The sequence below is a fragment of the Eschrichtius robustus genome, chromosome 6 (assembly GCF_028021215.1).
Source record: "Eschrichtius robustus isolate mEscRob2 chromosome 6, mEscRob2.pri, whole genome shotgun sequence".
Lineage (NCBI taxonomy): Eukaryota > Metazoa > Chordata > Mammalia > Artiodactyla > Eschrichtiidae > Eschrichtius > Eschrichtius robustus.
In genome coordinates, this window is record NC_090829.1 from 34,831,786 (window position 1) to 34,856,438 (window position 24,653).

Here is a 24,653-nt window from a genome sequence, read left to right on the forward strand (position 1 = left end):
CTCTTTTTTAGACTATCAAAAAGCAGTTTAAAGTTTCCATTAGCTCTGGACTGCTTGTGAGTCACCGTATTGATAGTCTGTTCTGTCAGATTTCAGAAGGATAGGTGATCGGTTTGACTACTTTGGATGAGAAAGTGAATTCTTGGTACTTGAAGCTTTGACTGCAGGTTGTCTGGGTACTTCTAGAGCAGAGTTCTCAACTCGGCACTATTGAAGCCCTACAGTTTGTTGTCGTAGGGGCGCCCTATGCTGTGTAGGATGTTTCAGCAGCATCCCTGGCCTCTCTCTACCTACTGTTTGCTAGTGGCGCCTCCCTCCCTGTTGTGACAACCAAAAATGTCTCCAGACATTGTCATATGTCCCCCAGTTGAGAACCACTATACTAGAATGATGGCAAACTGTCAACCAGGTTTGCCTTCAGAGGGAGGAAGGTGTGCAAATCTATCAGACCTGACACAGCAGTAGCAGTAACATTGTAATAAAAAAGGAATAGATTACCATGTTGTACTCATAGATTAATGAATAATAACTTGTTATAATATCCAATTTTTGCCCAGCGATAACTTATAATTAGTTATCCATTACAGTGCGCAGACTACACCCCGATATACAACCGTCTGGATTAAGTACCATTGTCCCTGGTTTTGAAACGTGAAAACTGAATTCAAGACCTAAATAGGTTCAAACTCACCTTGCTTATTTTGCAAGGTAGTTAACTGTCTTCTTGTCTCATTCAGTGCCTTGTATCTGGCTTAGGTCTTCCTTTTCAATTTCTTCTGAAGCTAAAAACAGCCTTCCTCCCTGTAATAGTTTCTACAGCTGCTGTAGCAAAGTACCATAAACTGGGCTTAAAACAATAGGCATTTATTCTCTCATAGTTCTGCAGGCAGAATTCCGAAATCAAGAAACTGGCAGGGCCATGCACCTCCGAAGGTGGTGCTTGTGGCAGCGTAACTCCAGTCTCTGCCTCTGTCTTCATCTGGCCTTCTTGCCTCCTGTGTCTCTGTGTGTCTTAAAATCTCCCTCTCCTTATAAAGACACCAGTTATTGGATTTAGGGCCCACTCTAATTCAGAATGGTCTCATCTTAACAGATTCTGTCTGCAAAGACCTTATTTCCAAATAAGGTCACATGGACGGCACCAGGGGTTAGGGCTTCAACGTACTTTTTGGAGGACACAGTTCAACCTCCTATATTCCCCGGCACATCACCACTGCCTCACTTAAACACAGAATGAAGAAATGTGCTGTAATGTCTTAGCTAGTTCTAGAACACACTTTTTTTTTTTTAACATTGATGCCATTTTTCATAGATTTCTGAATGTCATCATGGTCATGTGATGTGAACAGCTGTATTTGGAGTTTTCTCAGGTTACCTGCATGTCCCAATCTCCTTCCAACCTGTTTCTTCTCCAGGGTCTGTTCCCTGCTTAGTAAAGGGCACCTCCATCCACCCAGTTGATCCACAGTAAATCTGAAAGCCCACTTTGTCCTTTTCCTCACCATGCTCCGCATCCGTCTAATGCCCAGTCTTCTACTCACAACGAAACCGCTTCTTTCCTCACACATTGCCACGCCCTTGTACCACCACCTTGAACTCGCCCAGAAGACACACCTAGCTGGCTTCATGCCACCATCCCTCCATCCATTTACATTCCATAGCCAGAGTATGCTTTTTAAAAGACTCAGTTTGTCCTTTGCAAACAGCCCTTCCATGGTCCCACCTTGCACTCACTGAGGCATTCTAGCCCCCAGGACCTAGCACGTGCTTCTTTCTCTGCCTGGAATACCCTCCCTACCTCATAACCCTGTTCCACCCCAAATCTTTTCTAGGCAAAGTCCTTTTCATTCTTTAGGTCTTAGATTAAGACCACACATCCACTGGGAGCTCTTATCCATTCCTCTAGAGTGGGTTGATTTCCGCTGCTCTGTGTTCCCATAGAACCCTGCACTTTCTCTGTCATAATATTTGTGTTACTATGTGTTCATGTCTGTCGTGTTGACCTTTGCATCCTCAGTGCAGAGACTGCGCCTGGCCTGTAATGACCATTTAATAAATATTTGTCAAATGTGAACCAATCATCTAGATGGTTAAATATAAACAATTTGAGTGACTGCATTACTCAGTGGGCAGGCTCCCCCCATTCCACACCCAAGTTAAAATTTCTTTGAATTCTCTTTTATTTTTAAAAGACATGTGATTTTTGTATTCTGCTCCATTATAGATTCATTTTTAATTAATTTTGGTAAAAGCAAGTCTGGAACTTTATCATGTGGCTTCTCACATCTTCTGGAGTTTTATCTATAAACTTATCCATAAATGACAGGTAACCTCAATCTGAAAAACACTTAGGATTGTATTTGCAAAACTGTGCTCTATAGAGGAAGTTATTTTTTTTTTTGGCTTGCTTTTATTTTGTACTATTGTGTCAACTAATGTTTTGAGCTACCCATACAAAAGGGTTTAAGCGATAAAAATGTTGAATTATCACACACACACATACATAAGAAGTCAAGTGAGTTTGGAAAACCCTGCATACTCCATTCCCCTTTGGGAGATTCACTATTGGATCATTTAGGAAGGCTTTTGGCTACAAGTAACAGAATTCCCAAATAGCAGTGGCTCAAGTGATTAAGACATTTACCTCTCTCACCAAACATGAAGACCGAGGGTGGACAGTCCGGGTCCAGTGGTCACCAGTAACCCAGCGCCTTCCCATTCTTCAGCTGCACTGTTCTCTGTTCACTTTTTGCCCCTGTGCACGTAGCTTCATGGTTGCAGGTGGCTCCTGCAGGTCCAGGCATCATCATTTCATTCAAAGACGTAGGAGGGAGACAAGGGTGAAGAATAGAGCCTGGCCAAAGGGACTCTTTTTCTCAAGTGGCTTTTCTTTTTATCAGCAGAGGAAAACCTTTCCAAGACAGTCTTCAGAAGACTTCTTTTTTTAAAAAAAATTGTTTATTTATTTTTGGCTGCGTTGGGTCTTCCTTGCTGTGCTTGGGCTTTTCTCTAGTTGCGGCGAACAGGGGCTACTCTTCATGGTGGTGCGTAGCTTCTCCTTGTGGTTGTTTTTCTTGTTGTGGAGCATGGGCTTTAGGTGCGCAGGCTTCAGTAATTGTGGCACGCAGGCTCTAGGGCGCAGGCTCAGTAGTTGTGGCTTGCGGGCTCAGTAGTTGTGGCTTGTGGGCTTCAGTAGTTGTAGCTCGTGGGCTCAGTAGTTGTGGCACGTGGGCTCAGTAGTTGTGGCTTGCAGGCTTCAGTAGTTGTGGCTCGTGGGCTCAGTAGTTGTGGCTTGCGGGCTTCAGTAGTTGTGGCTCATGGGCTCAGTAGTTGTGGCTTGCGGGCTTCAGTAGTTGTGGCATGTGGGCTCAGTAGTTGTAGCTTGTGGGCTCTAGGCCCACAGGCTTCAGTAGTTGTGGCACACGGGCTCAGTAGTTGTGGCGCACGGGCTTAGTTGCTCCGCAGCATGTGGGATCTTCCTGGACCAGGGCTGGAACCCGTGTCCCCTGCATTGGCAGGCGGATTCTTAACCACTGCACCACCAGGGAAGCCCAGAAGACTTCTTGTATCTCACGTGTCAGTCTTGGTTCACAAAACTTTTCCTTATAAGGGAGGCTGGGAAAGCAGCATACGGCAGGGGAATCGGACAGCCAGGGTTGTTTTAGATTAGCTGTGAAGCAGGGAAGGAGGCAGTGGTTCGATAGTAGGTCGTTCCAGCCACAACTAGGAAACCCTCTTTTCCACAGAACACCAATTAACATGGGTAGTTTGGAATACAGGAGGCGTTTTTTTTTTGGCCACTCTGTGTGGCTTGTGGAATCTTAGTTCCCCAACCAGGAATCGAACATGTGCCCCCTGCAGTGGAAGCACGGAGTCCTAACCACTGGACCGCCAGGGAAGTCCCAAGAACTCTTTAAAAGAACTAATACATTGCCTTTGAGATAAATGGGGCTGGGGGGTGGGTTCAAAAAAAGACAGAAGTGACTGGAGATTTAGAACCCACTTCCCCTTGGCTGGTATTAGTCCTCCCGCTGTGGTTCACGTGAGTATCTCATTGGTAGTGCGTTTTTTCTCCAGTCAGCCCTGCTGTGCCCTTACAGCTGCAGATAGATTGGCCTGGTCTGGGTGTTAGACACAATACCAAAAGAATGCAGAAATCTAGTGTAGTCTTGTTATCCATACCAGTAAACGTAATCGTGTCCTGATTTGTTTCTTTCATTCTTCTCCTGGATTCTGTACCCACAAATGATCTAGCCATGATGTTTTTGGGTATCCCTATAGTTAGATGAGTAGTAATAGTAATAATGATGATAAGTGCCTATATTATTGCACGTTACAGTGTGCCATTCATTGTGCTCAGAGTGTATATGCAGTATACCGTTGAGTTATCACAGCAACCTAGTATTATTTCCATTTTACAGATGAGGACACTGAGGCAGAGAGAGAGAAAGTCTCTTTTCAAGGTCTCTCATCAAAGCCAGGATTCTAATCTGAATCTTTGACTCTAAAACCATCTCTCTTAACAATTTATGTTCATTACTTCTCAATTTCATTTTTCTGGAATATTTTCACCTTTCCCCTATCCTGTAATGTTATTGGGAAAAATAGCCTAGAAACTTGCACCTTTTCTGTTTGCTTTGATAAACAACTTTTTCAAAGCAAGATTTTGTTAAGTGAATATTTTTATAGTTTTACTGGTCGTGGGAGAAAGTTAGAAATGGTACCAAACTGCTTTTGTGAGCTTTTCTCTACCTTTAGCTAATTTAGTGTCGGAGTGTGGGGAAGAGCATTTCCTTTTCATAACATTTCCTTCCCACAGATATTTAAGAAAGGAGCTTTCCACTTCCTGATTCCTAGTTCCATAAATATTGTGTGTATTGACATAACTTGAACTCTGTGACACATTACAAATCCTCGGGTTTTAAAAGAAGGATTTTCTGTAATAGAATTCTACCTGATCATTATCAGGAGTGCAGGGATTTAAGTTAGAACTTGCATTTTCCTAAGTAGTTTGAATGCCCAGTAGCTTAAAGCGGTGCAGACTCCCTGGAAAGGGTCATGGCCTGATTTGGCCCCATTTTGAGTTTTTCCATTTTGACAGCTTTCCCATTATAGAAAACTGAGGCCGCCTGACATTGTCCCTCTGTCTCTGCAGAATAAACTCCTTCCTTGGAAAATTAACTTGAGTATCTTGGGTAAAGAAAAGGCAGTAAGACTCTGACTCAAAGCACTTTTATTCCTGGAACATAAAACTTGGTTGTTTCTGACCACTTGGATCAGGTCCTAAGATCAAGATGGAGAGATGAGGTGGGAGAGAAATGAGAGAGCCCCCTTTCCTCTTCCTGCTTCTCTTTTACTCTCGCCGCCCCACATACCCTTGATCCCCTGACATCGTGAGTAGTAAGAGTATTGTCTCCTCTGCGTCTGTAAGAAGAGTTGATGTTGCCATTCAGTGTCAAAAGCTTCACCAACTGAGAAGCACAGTATCGATGTCTGGGGTCAGACAGAACTGCGCTCAAAATCCTGGCCGTGTGACCTTGGGCAAGTTGCCTTTAATCTCTCAGTCTCAGTGTTCTCATCTGTAAAATGGGGATAACAATGTCATCATCTTCCTGGAATGTCAATGAGAATTAAGTGAGATAGTGCACACAAAGCTCTTAACACAGTGAATTGTCCCTGCTGAGGGACTGATACCTGCTGCATATCATCATTATTCCTGGTATTGTGTATCTCCCCAAAGTTTTGGTGCAAATCAAATTATTGCTCTTCTGCTTCTAGAATATTTTCTTGTTTAAAAAAAATGGTTTGAAACCTTAAGCCACTGCTACACAGCTGAAGGTTTGGTGCACTCCAAGGCCAAACCTGGATTATGGCCTCTGAAATATGGCCTTAGGAATAATTACATTTAATGCCATGCCTCTCCCTTCCCATCCCCCATCAAGAACCCATGTCAGATGGCAAGTGAGTGAGAGATAACCATTGATCGACTCTTAATCTTTTATAAGTTGTTATGAATCATGTGTACATGTTTGTAGTAGCGATTTTCTTGTAACATCCCTCATATCCAATTAGGAGACACTATAACTTCGTGGCTGACAAAAGTGAATTCAGTATATTTTTCCCTTTATTCAAGGAGGTCAGTGGAGATAAACCTGGATTGCAGTGTGGAGATTACTCCCATAATTTGGAGTCACCAGCTTCAGAAGCTGCCTACTTTTTCTTCAGAGCTTGCTTAGTTCTGGTTATGCCAGAGAGGAAGCTTCAGTAATGTCAGACAGCCTCTTGGACCTGCCCATCTCCTCTTTGTCAAGGACCATGGGTTCAGGATGTCCCGTGGCAGCCAGGGAGGTCCCAGGTTGGAGAATCTGGAGATCCGTGGTGACAGGAATGGGGGCTTTCTGGTCCTGTTGTGGATTATCGGCCATCTTTCTTGGTGACACTGAATCACAACAGATCCTTACCTTACCAACAAATGTGACCGTCTTCTCCGCTATTTGTTATTTTCTCAACAATGAAATAGGAAGCGTATGGCATGTTTTTTTTTTTTTTTTTCCTTTTGGAAGTCTAGTCTTTAGTCTGTTAAAAGAGTCTTTTAAAAGCTGGCTATGCTGTAAAGTGGTCCTGAGCAATGTATTGATACACCTGAAACTTACATAATAGGAAGAAAATCATTAAGAAAATGAATTGACAAACCACAGACTGGGATAAAATATTTTCAAATCATACTTGATAAAGGACTTACATCCAGATTACATAAAGAATTCTTAAAACTCAAAAGTAAACCAACTCAATTTTTAAGTAAGCAAAAATTTGAATAGACATTTCTGCAAAGATCTCCAAATGGCTTTGTATATGAAAAGATGCCCAGCATCACCAGTCATTAGGGAAATGCAGGTTAAAACCAAAGTTAGATACCACTTCACAGCCACTAGGATGACTATAATAAAGACAAAGATAGTGTTGGTGAGGATGTAGAGAAACTGGAGCCCTAATACGCTGCTGGTGAGAACGTATTTAAAATGATACAGCCACCTTGGAAAGTGGTCTGGCAGTTTCTTAAAAAGTTAAGCGGTTTACCATATGACCCAGCAATTCCACGCGATGTTGCATCCTAAGAGAAATGAAAACTGTTCACAAAGACTTGTAGGTGAATGTTTGTAACATGCGTGTGGCATGTTTGTTAGTCTTCAGAATTATTTTGAGGAACTGAGCAAGTAAGTCTGAAATCAGTCTTTGGGTAAATATCATGCCTTGTTTTGCTGGTCGGAGCCCCTGCCAAATTATGAATTTCTTGACACAGGTATTTAGCTCTAATTATGCTTAGTCCGCTCACTCATTTGCAAAGCACCTGTAATTCTTAGGCTTTTAACAAAATGCCAGGCAATTTAAAGGCATGATGTTCTGCAGGAAGATTTGAAATAATAGCTAATAACATTTACTGATTGTAAGCCAGGCATGATTGTAAAAGCTCTACATGCAAAAAGATAATAAATGTATTATCTCATTTAATTCTCCCAGCAATCCTAAGAGATGGGTATTGTTATCCCCAGTTTACATATGAGAAAACACAGAGAGGATCAGTAACTTGCTCAAGATCACAAAGCGAGTGAGTGATGGAACTGGGATTCTTACCAGACATTCTCAATCAAGTCAGTACTCTTACCTGTTACACTGTACTTTATTACTTTAAAATTGTACATTTTTCTACTAAAAATTTGTTTAATTCTAAAACCAAGATTTAAAATTGAAATCAACTTCAGTCATGTGAAAAAAGTGTCTCAACCTCTTAACTCAAAGTAAATTTCAGCATAATCCAATCTCCTCCATCCTAGAAATGTTTAACTAGGGTATTCTTATTCCAGTTAAGCACAAGATCAAGTGTGGGGATTTAGCAGTCATGTTTTCAGAGGGGGAAGAGAAACAAGTTGAAATCTGCAGAGGAAGAATTCTTGTACGTGTCTTGAAGGGAAATGGGAAGAAACTCTTTGATTTTATAAAACCCCACGGACTTTTGTGAATCTGCACATGGGGAAAATGGCAGAGTCATTATAAATCCCTGAGAGAAAAACAAGAGGGTCTAGGAGAGGATCTTAGAGAATGGCCATAAAAAAGGATGACTTAGAACTGTTGCAGAAGGCATTAGAAGAGGAAGATAGAGTTTCAGGATGTCACAGGGGCTCAACCTCATCAAGTTCTGTAGATGAATAGTGGTGACATCCAGTCACTGGATTTGGTAGGGTGTTGGGCCACCATGACTTTGGGGAGCAGTTTCACTGGCATGTGGGCAGAAAACGCAGGCAGCTGCTAACTCAGGAGACGTTTGTCTTTTGACGAGCAGATTCAAGTAAAGATTTTTTTCAGCACAGGGAAACTGTGAATGTTTTAAACAAAGCCTATGGAAAAAGAGCTACCGACTAGGTGAAAAATAAATGTTACTTTTGACGATAGAGCCAGAAAATCATTGTGTCTTGTTTTGGATAATCCTTGCTAGTATCTTTTCTTTTAAGTTTAACTCTTTTACAAAAGGAAGAATTGGAAGTTCTCCTTCCAATCTGTCAGATTTTGGCTCTGAAAGAAAGTTCCAGAACAACGCAAGGTGGAAGGTGAGACAACTTACAGATAAGGCTGACTTGAGCAGGAGGGTAGGAAAGCTGGTCTTTATAGTCTAACCCTTTTTCTCGTTTTCCCCATCTCCATCTTTGCTTTCATATTCCTGGTTCCATCTTGGTCATCTAGCCTATTTCTCATTCCTGGTCATCGTCAATAACGTAAGATGTTTGCTCATAAGGGGTAAGGTGGGAACTCTTCCTATGGTATTTGCATGTGTGAAAGCAACCCCCTGGTCACAAGGCCCCACAGAAAGACCTGTTCCATCACTACCTCTTCTTCATGACTGTTATGTACCCAGAGCTTGGACCCAAGGAAGTACCCTGGTTTATGGAGTGAGATTGGGAGCCAGCTTTTTAAAATTTTTCAGATGTTTCTCCAGATGTCCCAATATTATTTGGTGACTAAACCATCAATATTCCACAGATGTGAAATGTCACTTATATCATGTAGTAAATTCTCAGATGTATTTGGGGTCAATTTGTGAAGCCACTGTTCTGTTTCACTATCCATCTGTCAGCTAATACCTATCAGTCTCAGTCTTTGAATTACTGTAGCTTTAAAATATGTTTTTAATATATCATATGGCCAGTTCACGCTCATTTTCTTTCACAATCTGACTGTTCTTTCATGTTTATTTTTCTTCATGTTTTAGAATCAGCTTGACTATTCCCCGTCCTTGCTGCCCCCCAAAATCCTGAGATTTTTTTCAGAGAGATGGTGGTAAAATTATATATTAATTTAGGAAGAATTGATACCTCTTTAATATCAAACTTTTCTATCCATTCAGGCCTTCTTCTAAAGTATTTGAAAGCTGTCTTCATATAGGAGAAACGTGTTAAGTTTAATCGTAAATATTTTGTGGGTTTTGTGTCTATTATAAATAAGATCACTTCTTCCACTATATTTTCTGAGTGTTATTCATTCATATATGGAAAAGACATTTATTTATTCGTTTGTTTCTTTATTTATTTAACTAGCTGCACCGGGTCTTAGCTGCAGCCTGCGGGATCTTAGTTGCGGCCTGCGGGATCTTTTGTTGTTGTTGTTGTTGTGGCATACGGGATCTAGGATCTAGTTCCCCAACCAGGGATCAAACCCAGGCCCCCTGCATTGGGAGCGTGGAGTCTTAGCCACTGGACCACCAGGGAAGTCTCAGAAGAGCCTTTTTCTTTTTAACCCAGCCACTTCAGTGAATTCACTCTTACCTTATAATATATTTTCAGTCAATGATGTTATATGCAAATAATCAGTTGTTTATAGGGCTAAAAAAATTCCATTGCCCAAGAGTCCCTTCACCTGTACCCTCAGGCATCCACAGACACGTGGAATGATGATAGTCTTCACATCTATGCATTTATTATTAAAATTTTTTTTACCTTGAATTGCAAAATATTTCAAACATACAGAAAATTATCGAACACTAACATGCCTATCATCCATAAATTTTTTGCTATATCACTGTCAGATCTCTTCTTTTTAAATTTATTTATTTATTTATTTATGGCTGTGTTGGGTCTTCGTTTCTGTGCGAGGGCTTTCTCTAGTTGCGGCAAGCGGGGGCCGCTCTTCATCGCGGTGCGCGGGCCTCTCACTATCGCGGCCTTTCTTGTTGCGGAGCACAGTTTCCAGACGCGCAGGCTCAGTAGTTGTGGCTCACGGGCCCAGTCGCTCCGCGGCATGTGGGATCTTCCCAGGCCAGGGCTCGAACCCGTGTTCCCCTGCATTGGCAGGCAGACTCTCAACCACGGCGCCACCAGGGAAGCCCAGATCTCTTCTTTTGAAACAAAAGCCCTGATATAATACTGCAGGTATACCTAAAGCCTCTTCATCATCATCCCTTCTTCCTCCGCCTCCTTCCCAGAGTAAGTCCTGAGTGGAGCTGGGTGTCTGTCACCCTGCACTCACTACTGAGTATGTACATACGCAGCTTTGGTATTCTAAAACTGTATGTATGTTGTATGCAGTTGTAAATACTGTCCTGATTTAAAAGTAATAAATATATGCCCAGTATGAAAAATTCCCACCTTTATAGAAATCTGTGGGAGAGAAAGTTCAGAGTGCTCCGTAATAATCAGTTTAAGAAATCCACTGTTGGGACTTCCCTGGTGGCACAGTTAAGAATCTTCCCTGCCAGGGTTCCAGCCCTGGTCTGGGAAGATCCCACATGCCGCGGAGCAACTAAGCCCGTGCGCCACAACTACTGAGCCTGCACTCTAGAGCCTGCGAGCCACAACTACTGAGCCCGCGAGCCACAACTACTGAGCCCATGTGCCACAACTGCTGAGCCCGTGCACCTAGAGCCCGTGCTCTGCAACAAGAGAAGCCACCACAATGAGTAGCCCGCGCACCGCAACAAAGAGTAGCCCCTGCTCGCTGCAACTAGAGACTAAGTCTGCATGTAGCAACGAAGACCCAGTGCAGCCAAAAATAAACAAATAAATAAATTAATTTAAAAAAAAAAGAAATCCACTATTCACAAAAAGGTGTATCAGTTTTCAGCCCATGCTGTTAGGTAGCATGTAGTAGAACCAAACACTATCGAGCTGCTTAACAAAAGAACGCCTTCCAAGGGAAGAATAATTGAGGTACTTATTTACCACCATATCCTGTTCTCTACTGATAGCTTTTTATCTTGTTAAGAAAAGAAAGGAATCTCAACAAAGGTTACTAGGACTTTAAGTGGGTTTCAACAGGGAGACCCATCATTGTTTATACCACAGAGCAACAGGCTTGTATAGATTTGATTGCTGCACCTGATAGGAACCTCTGCTTGCACAAAGCTGCCGCTTGTTTCATGAGCAGCTGGTAAACTTGGAGCCCGTCTGAGACAATCAGAGGAAGTCTACATATAAACTTCTCCGTGCGAGGAAAGGTGGTTTTTCCATTTGCCTTTTTCTGAGCAGTTTAACTTCCTAACTGCATGATCCAAATTGTTTCAGAGACTATGTAAACCATATGTTTGCTAAATGGAAGAAACAAACATGGGGAAGTCTGATTAGCATCAACTTCCCTAGGAAAGGAGCATCTTTCCCAACCCAGCTGAGCTTGCTTTGTACTTACTGGACACGGGTGGGTCGGCGGAGGAGGAAGTGGGGTTGTAAACGGCTGCATCTGACTGTGGATTCGCTCCTCTTCCTTCTGCTTAAGCCCATATTTTAACAGTTATCCTTCTGTATTAGCATGAGAGAGACAGTAGGTGCTGGCTGACATGAGGAGAATGAATTTCACTCAGTATTTAGCAGATTTAGAGAGGGGAAAATATTATTTGGAACCTTTATGAGATTAAGTGTGTGAGTGTGTGTGTGAGAGAGCACAAACACGCTAGCAAGAGTGAGCTCCTTTTCAGTTTTTATTCCATTGGGTTTGAATAATAGCTGACAAGGATGAATCATCAACTGACTTGACTACTGTTAAATCAAGTTTTTTATATTAAATTCATTAAAGGAGTAGAGAAGAAGTTGTGGACATTATGTATCACATAATGAAGACGTTTGCAGGTCTAGATGAAATAATGATATTGGGTGACTGCTATTGAATCAGTTAAAAAAAAAAAGCAAACTTGTTTCCTGCATCCTATTTTGGATACAGAGGGCAAAACAGTGGGAAAGTTCTGTGTCCAGGCACATTCAATGACCCAGATGTGCAGATGTGTAGACACGGATACCTTGAGGTGAACTCACATAGCTATAAATAAAGTGGCTGCCAGTTTCATCCAGTATCATCCCAACTGGACACCTGAGAGAACCACAGGTATAAACTGGATCAAACGGTCACCCTAGGTCTTAATGGCATTGCAGTTGTCATGGCTCAAGAGAACAATTAAAAAAACATTCTATTGTCTACTTCTTCTGTCTCTAATTACCCCCCGAAGACAAAGATTCAACACATTGATGAAACAACAGTAGCTGGTATTGTTTGTATTTAGGCAAACACTGGTTGTATTTAGGCAAACGCTGGGGGAAATATGAACTCTGAAAATTAAGAGGGAAAAAAAGACTTAACTAGTTTTTTCATATTTGTTTACATTAGTTTCCTGTGAACTCTTCGTCTTGAATTCTACTGGGGACTACCTAGTAAGTAAAGCCACTTTATGCTGAAGACTTTTTGGAACTTGAGTCATCTTGAATGATGGCTTTATAGCATACAGAGTTCTTTGCCTTTTATTTCTTTGGGAATACAAAGAATACCTTTGCAATGTCATTATTTAGGGCACTGCCTACATACCCCATGTGCGCCACATTAAGGAGCTTGGATTTCTCTGTCTGAAGCAGAATTATTTTTAACTGGAAATGGGCGTCTTTAACTAAAAGGTCATCTTTTTTTTTTTTAATTATTATTTTATTTATTTATTTATTTATTTATGGCTGTGTTGGGTCTTCGTTTCTGTGCGAGGGCTTTCTCTAGTTGCGGCAAGCGGGGGCCGCTCTTCATCGCGGTGCGCGGGCCTCTCACTATCGCGGCCTCTCTGGTTGCGGAGCACAGGCTCCAGACGCGCAGGCTCAGTAGTTGTGGCTCACAGGCCTAGTCGCTCCGTGGCATGTGGGATCTTCCCAGACCAGGGCTCGAACCCGTGTCCCCTGCATTGGCAGGCAGACTCTCAACCACTGCGCCACCAGGGAAGCCCCAGGTCATCTTTTTAAACTTGTGAGTTGGACCAAAAGAGTAACTCAAAGGTGCAGAGAGAGGACAGTAACAAGCAAGTCCTTGTTCATCTTGTTTTTGATGTTGTTGTTGAGGTTTTGCTTTTGTCTTTATTTTTTACTTTTTGGTTTTATCCTGAGTTCTGGGTTTTACTACATCTGTGTCTGAGCTATAGACAATATTATAAGCTTTACTTGCTGTATGGTCAGGCCTCTCAAAATGGCTGTTCTCTTGTTCTCTGTACATCCCCTGCTGGAGCAGTGCCACCTACACCTTACTCACAGGAACGTGCTTGCCCCCTGCCCCAGCTAGTGATTGTTCTAATCATCAGGCCAGAATGATTCCATCTGCTAGTTTATTAAAGAGAAACATCTACCCTCGTGATGGTCATTAACCTGAGGGGCTGTGAGTGATGTGCCCCAGCTGCTGGTCTCCCTGGTAACTGATAAGCCCACCTGGCGTCACTTCCCCCTATAAATGGTAGAGTCCGTCTCCCCTGCCCCAAGCAATGAAGACTCCTGCCCTGTCCCGCCCGCTGTCTGCAGCACAGGCCGCGGATGTTTCGGATGTGTGAGATCCCCTCTCCAATAAACCACTGATGTCTCTGTCGCTGTTTCTGAGCTCTTTCTTCGGTCTCGAGGCTGGGCAGCTACGAGGCTTGTAGGCCTGCGGGGTGCAGCCTGATACCAGCTTTGCCAAAAATCGACTGCTTTGTTTCTGGTAAACACGGTCTTTTAAAAGTATAACATTGTTTGTTTGTAAAGTGTATTACCCTGCTTCCTCCTTTTATAAAAATTATGTGACCTTTGATAAGCCTCATTTTGATATGAGAAATATTTTATATATTCTGAGTATGGTTGTGCTGGTCCGTCGGCAGTCTCAGGGGAGCTTTGGAGGTGATCTTGCCATGTGAACTTTCAGTTAATACAGATGATTACCCTAGCAACAAACAGACTTGATCAATAGGCAGTATTTTGCTTTTATAGATGATATAACTGTGTTTGCCGGTTTTGGAGGGGGAAGAATCTATCAAACTAAATTTTAAAAATGATTATAAAGTTTCTAAAGAGAGTTACAGGGAGTGGTTGACAGGCAGATGCCCACCACTGAATGAAAAACTTTCTAAGAAATCTTGAACAAAATGGCCTATTCCGAAATTCCTAGTATAGTTGGGCACAAGGATTTTTTTTTATCTCTTAGCTCTCCTGAGTTCATACATTTGCATTTATTATTAAGTAAGGTAATTGTCCAATATGGTTCCTAGAATACATTAAAATGTATTGCATGGTCATCCATTTACTCAGCAGTTATTATTGAGCTCTGCTGTGTTCAACTGAGAGTACAGATAGAGAATAGAGGGGGAGGTGTATCTAACCAGAGTTGGGATTTGCCAAGGAAATGAGTGTGTCTGCAAGGAATGATTGTAAGTAGGTATCAAGAAATTCAAGTTGGATAAGTGAATAAGCATGAATGAGAGGACACGAAGGGTTTAAGGATGGAGGGAAAGGTGGTGGAGTGAGTGGGTTGTAGGAATGGTGGGTTAAAATTGTTGAGGTTGAGGATTAGAAGAGGTGAGTCAAAGGGATTGGCGGGGCTGGTTAGACAGGGGTGTTTGACGTTGGGATTGCAGAGAGGTTGCAGTTGGTGGTAGTGACAAGGTTGATTGTTGAAGGGGAAGTCAAGGAACTGAGAGGCGGGGGTAATGCAAGGATTGCCACATGGAAATTCAAGGAAGTAGTGTTGGAGAGTGACAGTTAAGCCAGCAACTAAACGCATGAGTGAGGATGAGGCATGATCCAGGGGCCTGGAGATGACTGTGATGATGAGATAGAGACTGATGGCATGAGCATCAAAGCTGGGGACCTTCTGGGAGGAGGAAGCGATCATTGTCTAGGAGTAATGAGACTCAAGCAGACAGAGAGCCTTCAGAGCAGCCTGTGCTCTCTAGAAGAGCCAAGTGTCTGTTAAGGCAAGAAGGTAAAGGGAGAGTTCAGAGAGGGGGCAGATTTAGAAGATTTTGCTGGATTCCCTAAATGAGGTGCATTTCCAGAGGGTGCAGTGGGAATGCTTCAGCCGATGGGCTTAGGGAGGTGAGGCCCGATTAGGCATGTTCACAGCACTGTGCAGGTGAGAGTACCTTCAGGGGAATGAAGAATACCAGGCGGTCTTGGGCATAAGCAGGGATAGAGGGCGTGGCGGGATCAGTGCTGGTGGTTTCTGAACAGGTGGTGAGGCCATGCATGTTGGCGGGAAGGATGGGTTGGGCGTCTTGCCAGAAGCAAGCAGACCTCTGGGGCTGGTCTTCCCTCCTGTGCCTGGTGGTTTGGAGGCTGCGAGTGCAGCTTCGCTACCCAGAGTGTGAGTACGTTTGGGACGACCTCTATCCTGCGGATGGGGGGTAAGGCTGGGGAAGTATAGCTGTTCAAGCCTTACCATGATGCATGCCTGTCTCACTTGTTGCACGAAAATGCCAGGAAAATGTAAAATAAAACCTAGAGGGTTTAATAATTGTTTTTTTTTTTAATTTTTATTGGACTATAGTTGATTTACAATGTTGTGTTAGTTTCAGATGTACAGCAAAGGGAATCAGTTATACATGTACATATATCCACTCTTTTTTTAGATTCTTTTCTCATATAGGCCATTACAGAAAGTTGAGTAGAGTTCCCTGTGCTACACAGTAGGTGCTAATAATTGTTTTTAATATTGCTTTTATATGTAAGATACAATTTAGTATACTACAGAAAAAAATAGTAATTAACAGGTTTAATTTTGGAGGGTTATATTGACACGTAATCAGTAGATATAATTCAGAGTCCAATTCCTATTTCAAAATAAATCATTCTCTCCCCGTCCTCCTTCCCTCCCCTGCCGCCTTCCCCCAAAATGTGATTTGAACACCGATAACGTCCCAGCCTCATCCACTGAATTACCGATAGGTTCTTTTTCCCTCTTCCTTACAGTGAAGAAAGTTACAACGTCAATGATTATTCCTTAAGAGATCAGCTACTGGTGGAGTCTTGTGACAGCGAAGAGCTTAATTCTCCTCCAGGGAAGAACAGTTCCGCAGTGCTTTATTCAAGACAGAGCTCGGCTAGTCACCTCTTTACGCTGACGGTCCTTAGTAACCACGTGAACGAGAAAGTGGAGATGCTGCTGGGAGCTGAGACTCAGTAAGTATGTGCGAGGAGAGGGTTTCAGAATATCTGCTGTCGGTCTTCCCGACCTGATTACCCTTGGTCCGCAGACTCCCTAAAAACAGTAAACTCTACCTACTATTTATTTTTGTATTGATTACCTGTTATGCACCAAGCATAGGTCTGGGTGCTTTATACAGATGCTCGCGTCTTCTCACTGTGATCTTCTCAGTGTCCTGAGAGATGGATATTGTTATTTTCATCCCCATGACTCCTGATGGATGTGTTGTGCTTTTAAGTGGTGTGCTTTTATATTTACAGAGTGTTTTAAAAATCATTTTATTTTAATCATTGATAAAATTATGACCCAGGAGCCCTAGGAATATGACCTAACTGGTAGTTTGATCCTAGGCCCTGAGTTTTCTTAGCTACTGAAATTGAAGTCATTTTGTTATCACCTGCCTTCGACCAGGCAGCAGAAAGACCAGTGATTTCTGTCAAAAGAGATACTCAGTTTGGGGAAATATGTTTGTTGCAGGAAGGGGAACCCCTTCCAGGGTCTGAGAAAATGGGCTCTTGTCTAACACTTGGAAATGAATTGTCTGAGGAGACATACGTACTGACAAAGCAAAAGACTTTATTGGGAAGGGGCGCCTGGGCGGAGAACAGCAGGGTAAGGGAACCCAGGAGGACTGCGCGGCCATGTGGCTCTCGGTCTCAGGTTTTATGGTAATAGGGTTAGTTTCTGGGTTGTCTCTGACCAATCATCTTGCTTGTGCCCATACTGGATCTGACTCAGGGTCCTCCCTGGTGGTTCTTGCATCTCTCAGCCAAGACAGATTCTAGCATGACCGTTTCTGGGAGGTTGGCCCACATTATGGGCTGGCATCTCCTCCCTCCTTTCGGCCCCTCCCGAATTCTCCTGGTTAGTTTTCCACGGCAGCACCATGTCCTTATTAGGACCTCCTGTTGTGAGACAACTCACGCAAGTGGTTATCGTCGTGCCTGGCCAAGGTGGGCAGTTTCAATCAACGGTTCCCTAACATGTTGACGATCCCTCTTTCCCATCCAGAGTTTATGCAGAGGCAGAAGCCATCCTGTTTGTGCCTGCAGTTTCACCAGCAGTTAGTAGGCAGTCCATCCTCACACAGGATGAAGGGAAGAGGGCTTAATTGTCAAGTCCACCTGTGCTGCTACTGAACCAAACTTGGGTCTGCTTGCCCGTGCACAGTAAAGCCAACCTGCTGACACCGGGTTGTGGTGAAGGAAAGTGCAGTGTTTATTGTAAAGGCACCAATACAAGGATGGGCGACTCGCACTCTAAAAACCCCCAAATCGCCGAAGGAAAGGCCACGTGAGGGAGGGTGGTCCCAGGGTATGTGATCAGCTCGTGCACAATTCTCTGATTGGCTGGTGTTGAGGTAACAGGGTGGTTGACATTATGAATCCTTAGGTGCCAGTCGGTCTGGGGGCTCGTGGTCATCAAGTAGTTAAGTTCTTCCATTTGGCGGTGGTTTTAGCATCTGTAAAACAACTCAGGAAATGTGCATCAGATACTGTTACCTAGGTACTTCAGAGGGGAGCAAAAACAGAGGGTTTTGGCGGGGTCGGGTGGTGTCTGTCTTGGGAAGGCCCTGTAGGGTCCTGTTTGGTTACATTGCGATTTTGTCCATGTAGAGATAGCTGACCAATTTGTTTGGAAACTGGAAACCTCCCCTTAGAACAATCATCATAGGCAGGTATTATGTTGGGTCAGAGGGTGGAACAGTGGAGGGAAAGGAGAAGTTCCCTAATTCTTGGTCCTCTGAGGTTCCTACGCCGTCTCCCACTTGGCTCCTACGTGGTGTGATTCAAATGGGTCAGCAGCTCTTGAGTAACAACCCTAAGGCTGTAACAGAATCTTAGCGAAAGCCAACCCGAAGAGATCATCTCCACTTTCTAAGAGTATTTTAACAGGGTCCCTGGATTGTTAGAGAGATATAAGAAAAGAAAAAGAAGGAAAAAAGCCGTCCACATAAAAAACGATAAATGCTCATTTCATGTTTTTGGCACTAGAAGTAACTTTTCCAAGGCTGAAGAAAACCTAGAGGGGCAGGGTGATAGAAAGCTATTTGAGATTTAAAAACAGCCGAAAGAGAGTATTCCAAATGCGCTCAAGAGCTAACAGAGGGAATGAATAAGAAAAGGAGCGGCGTCCTCTGTGTTTGTCTATAAAACAAAGAAATACCTCTTCCTAAGGTCCCAGAATTCTTCCAGGAAACTGCTGGAAAGCCCTGCCGCATTCCAAGGATGCTCCTCTGTGTTTTCCCCTCTGGGGAGGGCACCTCCGGTGGGTGCAGTGCTTGCTGGTCTGTGCAGGTGACCAGCAGGAGACACACCCAAGACCAGGGCTGAGGAAGGCATTTCTTTGACTCTAAAGATGGTTAAACCCCTTGGCCTGTGAAGACAGACCTAGACCTCTTCTGTTTGGGGAAGCCTCTCTTAAAAAAAAGAGAATTTAGTTAAGTCTGAGCTTTGGATCTTAAAGGACTTTAAGGATGAAAAAGTCTTAAACACTTTGGAGATTACTGCTTGTTATAAAAGAATTCTCAGAAATGAAGATGTTATTTTGTCTTTTCTAGTAAGGGAGAAAGTGTTGTTGGTTTCGCTTTACGTTTTCCTTTTCTCTGTGTTTATAAGGATTGTTTGCTCTTTATCAGCAGAGCTTTTCCTGACTGTCTCATTCATAATTTATGTAATCTCTACTGCTGGTTTCTGAGATTATTCCAAGACAGTAGGCAGTAAACCGGAGTGTCCAGTTTTTACACCAAGGCTAGATCCTTTCCTGGGACGTTCTCCACCCTCTTGCCTTTTGATCTTGCCATGGACTGAATGGGTGTTCATTTCCTCAATGAGAAATGTTCTCAGAATATCTAGTTATGTCACCCGTAAACCCGTGGGTATGACTCATATCTGTAGTTCTTTCATTAATAGCAAGAGAACATTCCAGAAGGGGCAGAGGGGCGGCTGCCTCCTTGGGTACGGAAGAAGTGACTCCCTCACTCCCCCCCCCCCCAACTCAATTACAGTTAAAGTAAATAACTGGACAAATACTTTTAAACCTACAAGGCATAAAGTATCATTGGTGCTGAAAGAAAGTATATGACAGCCAGGATGCACTTTCCTTAAAACAAAACCAAAAAAACCCAATCAGCGTTTAAAAGTCTAACGAGTCGTTACATGCTGTATTTGGAAATGTGCAGGCCAGCTCTGGGTTACCTGGTTTTGAGCAATCAGAGTTTAGGCCTATGCAGAATGTTTTCTTTGCTTCTAAGATTTGCCAAATGCATAGGTATGTTTTTTTAACGTTTCTCTCTTTCATGGTATACATGGTTAAAGTGGTCCATTAGCAAGCTAGTTGAGAAGGTTTTCACCACCACCCACCCAGGCCTTGAGTAATTGCAGAATTTCCGACCAGTCGATTACATTCTTTGGCTACTTATTCTTTGGTTTGAAAAAGAATAGGGTTTGTACCTAAATATTTACCTTCTTTGAAAAACTGTTCCATGGTAGAGGCACCTGGGACTATACGGAATGTAAAATCAACCGAAGGAAGGGTGCAGCTGTTTGGCACAAGGACGGTTCAGCTATTATCAGGCAGTGAAGTTGTGGAAGAACAGATCAAAAGCTTTGATTATATAAAGAATGCAGAAAAGCTCACCAAAAGGAAATGGGGCAAACGCTTAGTGAGCATCTGGGATGTGCCAGGCACAGGGCCAGCTAGAGAGCATGAAGGGAGCCTTGGGTGTTTCTAGAGAAGGATGGTGCTTCAGAGCTGAAGCATGTAAGTAAGATGACTGTACATCTTGGTTTCTTTGGGATCAGCGTTATGTCTGTTGTTCTGGCAAAAATTAAGAATAGCACCCTCTTTGACTTTCCAAAGTGTCTTTAGACGATAAAATATGTTGTGACCCTAATTATAGGTCTGTAGTCCAACTCCCTCAGTTTTCTCCCAGATGTAAGATGAGACTCAAAAAGGTGAAGTGATTTGCCTAAAGTCACGCAGGAGGTGAGTTACTGCCAACATGGGACTAGACCTTGACCTTCCTGAATCTGATCTTCTTTCTAATAACAAATTTTAAGCTTCTTACTGAGAAGCTGCCATCTCGGAGACTGTTCCGCCCCCATCTTGCTGCTCAACTTGGCCTTGTTCTGGCTCTGGAAGGGAAACTCCAGGAAGCTAGTTGCTATTAAATGTGAAATAGTACTAAAATGTGACTTTTTTAGTTGATAGACTTAAAATGAAAAAGTTTGTGGTAAATTTAAGGCATCATATGGTTTGAAATATTTTATAATAAAATGCTGAATAGATGTTGCATCCCTCAAATTATCTTCCATTTAAAAACTTCCTTTCTTGTTCCTTTGCCTATGTTTTTCCTACTTCCTGGAATGCCCTTCTCAGAACTCCTCGAATTACCAAGTATCTTACTTCTCAGGGCTCAGGCCCAGTGCCAAGTCTTTCCTCTACAAGGAAGCCCCCTCAGCGCTGCTCCTGGTGATCTTGTCCCCGAGAATTCCAGGTGCTTGCTGTGTGTGCCCCTCTTGTTAGTTCATTTTTCTCCTCCTGTTTTCTGTCTTGCCCACCCTCTGCTGTACTACTGCTGGCCCCCAACCCACCCCTAAGTCTCTCCTTCCCTTTACAGCTGCACTTCTCAAGAGAGCAGCTTTCATTTCTCCCTATTTACTCAGTGAATTTTTATTGTGCACCTGCATCCTTTCAGGTGCTATTCTAAGTGCTGGGATGTAGCGGTGAACAGTGCAGAGACCAGATCCCTGCCCTCTGGGGGCTTCCGTTCCACCGAAGAACCTATGCCTGTGTGCCTCCTACCCTCAAGGAGGTGACTTTGGTGGCACTGAACTTTTGCCAGTCTGCCTGGGCAGATGGCCTACAGTGAACTGGGATGGTGGGAAAGCATTTCTTCATCCAATTTTAAAAATAAATAAGTGCGGGCTTCCCTGGTGGTGCAGTGGTTGAGAATCTGCCTGCCAATGCAGGGGACACGGGTTCGAGCCCTGGTCTGGGAAGATCCCACATGCCGCGGAGCAACTGGGCCCGTGAGCCACAACTACTGAGCCTGCGCGTCTGGAGCCTGTGCTCCCAACAAGAGAGGCCGCGATAGTGAGAGGCCCGCGCACGGCGATGAAGAGTGGCCCCCGCTTGCCACAACTAGAGAAAGCCCTTGCACAGAAACAAAGACCCAACACAGCCTAACTAACTAACTAACTAACTAACAGTAAAGCCAGGAATGTATTCCGGAGTGTTAAGGGCTGGGATGGGGATCTGTGCTCTAAATTAGATGGCAGAGGAAGACTTCTCCAGGTGACATTTGGGACTGAGCCCTGAGTGCCTGGAAGGAATCCATCCATGGAAAAATGCAGGGCCAGAACGGTCCGGGCAGAGGGCCCAGCAAGTGCCAGACTCCTAGGGAAACAAGTTCGAGGCCATCAGACTTGGCTTGAACGTAGTGAAATTGGCTAGATCAGAATAAGCCAGGGAGAGAGTGGGTGGTTGAGAGGCTGGTGGAGCCCAGAGCGTTTTAGAGCAGAGTTATTCCAGTGTGGTCTGTGGGCTGCCAGGCCTCAAACCGCTACTGGCCCGGCTTGAGGGAAGCAGTCAAAAACTTATAGCAGTTTGACATTTCTGCAGCATCAAAGCACGTGATTATTTTATCAGTAACTCATTTTTATTGTATTTGAGAACACCTGGTCCACAATGAACTGGAGCAGAGGGGGTCGTTGGGGGTGGTGAAGACCAGTTCTTCATCCCAGATATTTTGAGAAGCACTGGTTTAGAGCCTCCTAGGCTGGAATGCGGAGTTCCATGGAAGACTGGTGTGGACACAGGAGTTTCAGTGGGGAGAGCAGTTAGGGTCCTGTTGGGAGTCTTTTAGGGTCCAGGGGAGTCTTTTAATGATTTTTTAAAACTTATTTATTTTTGGCTGCAATGGGTCTTCATTGCAGTGCGCGGGCTTCTCATCGCAGTGGCTTCTCTTGTTGCAGAGCATGGGGCTCTAGAGTGCAGGCTCTGTAGTTGTGGCGCACGGGCTCAGTAGTTGTGGCTCACGGGCTCAGTAGTTGTGGCTCGCGGTCTCTAGAGCGCAGGCTCAGTAGTTGTGGCGCACGGGCTTAATTGCTCCGCGGCATGTGGGATCTTCCCAGGCCAGGCCTCGAACCTGTGTCCCCTGCATTGGCAGGTGGATTCTCAACCACTGCGCCACCAGGGAAGTCCCAGTCCAGGGGAGTCTTGGTGTTGGGATGGAGTGTGGTCTGTGCGAGGAGATGGAAACCTAACATTGTGGAGGTGGAGACAACAGGAGCAACTGAAGGACAGGATGAGTTGGGGTGGCTGTGAGTGAAAGAGAGGAATCGATGATGCTTTGGGTTTTTGGCTTGAGCAGCTGACGCCCTATATTGAGTTACTCCTTGGTCGTCTTCAGTATGGCGTCTTCCCCTGCCACCCAGTTAAGGGCGCTCCATCAGAAGATGAGCAGTGGCTTCCTGGGTACCACACCCAGCAGTCCAGTCTTCCGCTTTCTTTACCTCTAATATCATTTAATTTTGTTAGCTGCCCAGCTCTCTGACACTAGTCAACCCCCTTTCTGAGATGTTCTCAAGCTGTTGTGTGTGCGCCCTTAGTTTTTCTCCCACATGTAACCTTGCCTCTTCACTTCCCCTTCAGAAATGCAGCCTGTCTGGAACCAGTCGCCACCAGCACGCTCTGCTTTCCCTGACACACACATATCTGTAAATGGTACCCTTGCCACCATTTCACGGTACCCAGTCTGGAGACTTGGTGTCGTTTCTGTTGCTTCTAGATCTGAACAGATCCATCCCGGACTGGTTCTTCCTGTATGAAATGCTGTTGCATCTTCCCGCGTGTTTCCATCCCACTACCTCCTTCCCAGGGCAACCCATACATCCTTTGTCTTTTGAACCACCCTCAAAGCCTCCTAACCGTTCTTCTCTCCAATCAGGTTTTCCCGGTTTTCTTACTAATCCCCACACTCAGCGCCAGTTTTGTCCTTTTCTCACTTTGTATGTAGCAGGTTCCCAATGAATAGTTTTTGGAATTGCCCTACAATTAATAAAATTTGCTTTTCTGTATCCGAGGCAAGGTAGACTAGCAGCAGCATGTAGAGAAATACTGCTCCTCTATCAGTCTCTGTTCGCTGGGGTTTTTGCTTGTTTGTTTTGTGCTGCTAGAGCAAGTTTTATCTAAATTCCACTTGTTTTTCAACGTTTGCTGTCAAGGGTGTGGTTAAACTTCTTTTTTGTAGCATGTACCTCTAAGCCATACTGTGTTATATCTGTTTGCTTGTTAAAGATCTTAAGTCACTGCATTATTAATGAGACCAGTGGTTGGTGGAAAATACAGAAGCTTACCCTTGATAAAAGGACAAGGGAGGAATGTTTTACTAATGTCACTTTTTCCTCTGGGCCTTGCAAGAGGAATGTTCAAGGCCGAGAGCCCCCTTTGTTCTGCCTTCATTAAAATGAAGCCCAGACAGCTGCAGCTGGCACAGAGCAACACTGTGGCAAGTGGCGTCCTTGGCTTCCTGCGTCCATAATGGAATTTGGATGGCATTTGGGTCCAGCCTGTGCAGAGATGAGACATAAGGACACGTTCAGTAATGAACGAAAACTTTCTTCACCTCTTCTATTTAGCTATGAGATATAATCACCTTCAGCTGTAGGCAAAGGCCCTTCTCAAAGTTTCTGTCTCACAAATTGAACCAGACGCCTAATAGTCCTCTCAGCCATTCTGACAACCCATTCCTGGGCCCTCCTGATAAAGGGGCATTGTTTGCGGGCAGTCTTTTGCTCTCTTCCTGCTTCTGTTGATGATTTAATTAACAGGAAGTAAATAGGATGGGATAAAATTGTAAATAGTACGTCGGACATACTCTTCATCCTTTAAGAAAAATCCGCATATAGAGATCACAATTTGTATGGAAAAAAAATGTATTTATTACAGATTGTAGTATTTTTCTCTTCGTTGAATCTGGAATCTGTGTCCAATAATCTTTTACATTTGTACAGTGCCCGTCAAGATACTTAAATCTTTGGTGATTCCTCATCACTGACCTCCAGTAAAACAGGAGAGCAGGTGATGGTGTAGGTCTTTCTTCCAAGGAAACAGGTAGTTGACCCGCTTAAGGTTAACTTCAGGATTCTGGACCAGACTAGGTCTCATGAGCTGTTTGATATGATAAACAGGAAACAGTT

The 24,653-nt window shown here is 43.8% G+C and overlaps 1 protein-coding gene across 1 annotated transcript in view; it reads left to right on the top strand.

The window, feature by feature from the left end:
* The window catches only part of ARHGEF26 (Rho guanine nucleotide exchange factor 26), a 154,002-nt gene that overhangs the window by 112,471 nt on the left and 16,878 nt on the right, over window positions 1–24,653 (top strand). The window contains exon 12 of the mRNA XM_068546121.1: window positions 16,215–16,424. Coding sequence (XP_068402222.1) covers window positions 16,215–16,424 — 210 coding nt within the window. The remainder of the gene's footprint in view (window positions 1–16,214; window positions 16,425–24,653) is intronic.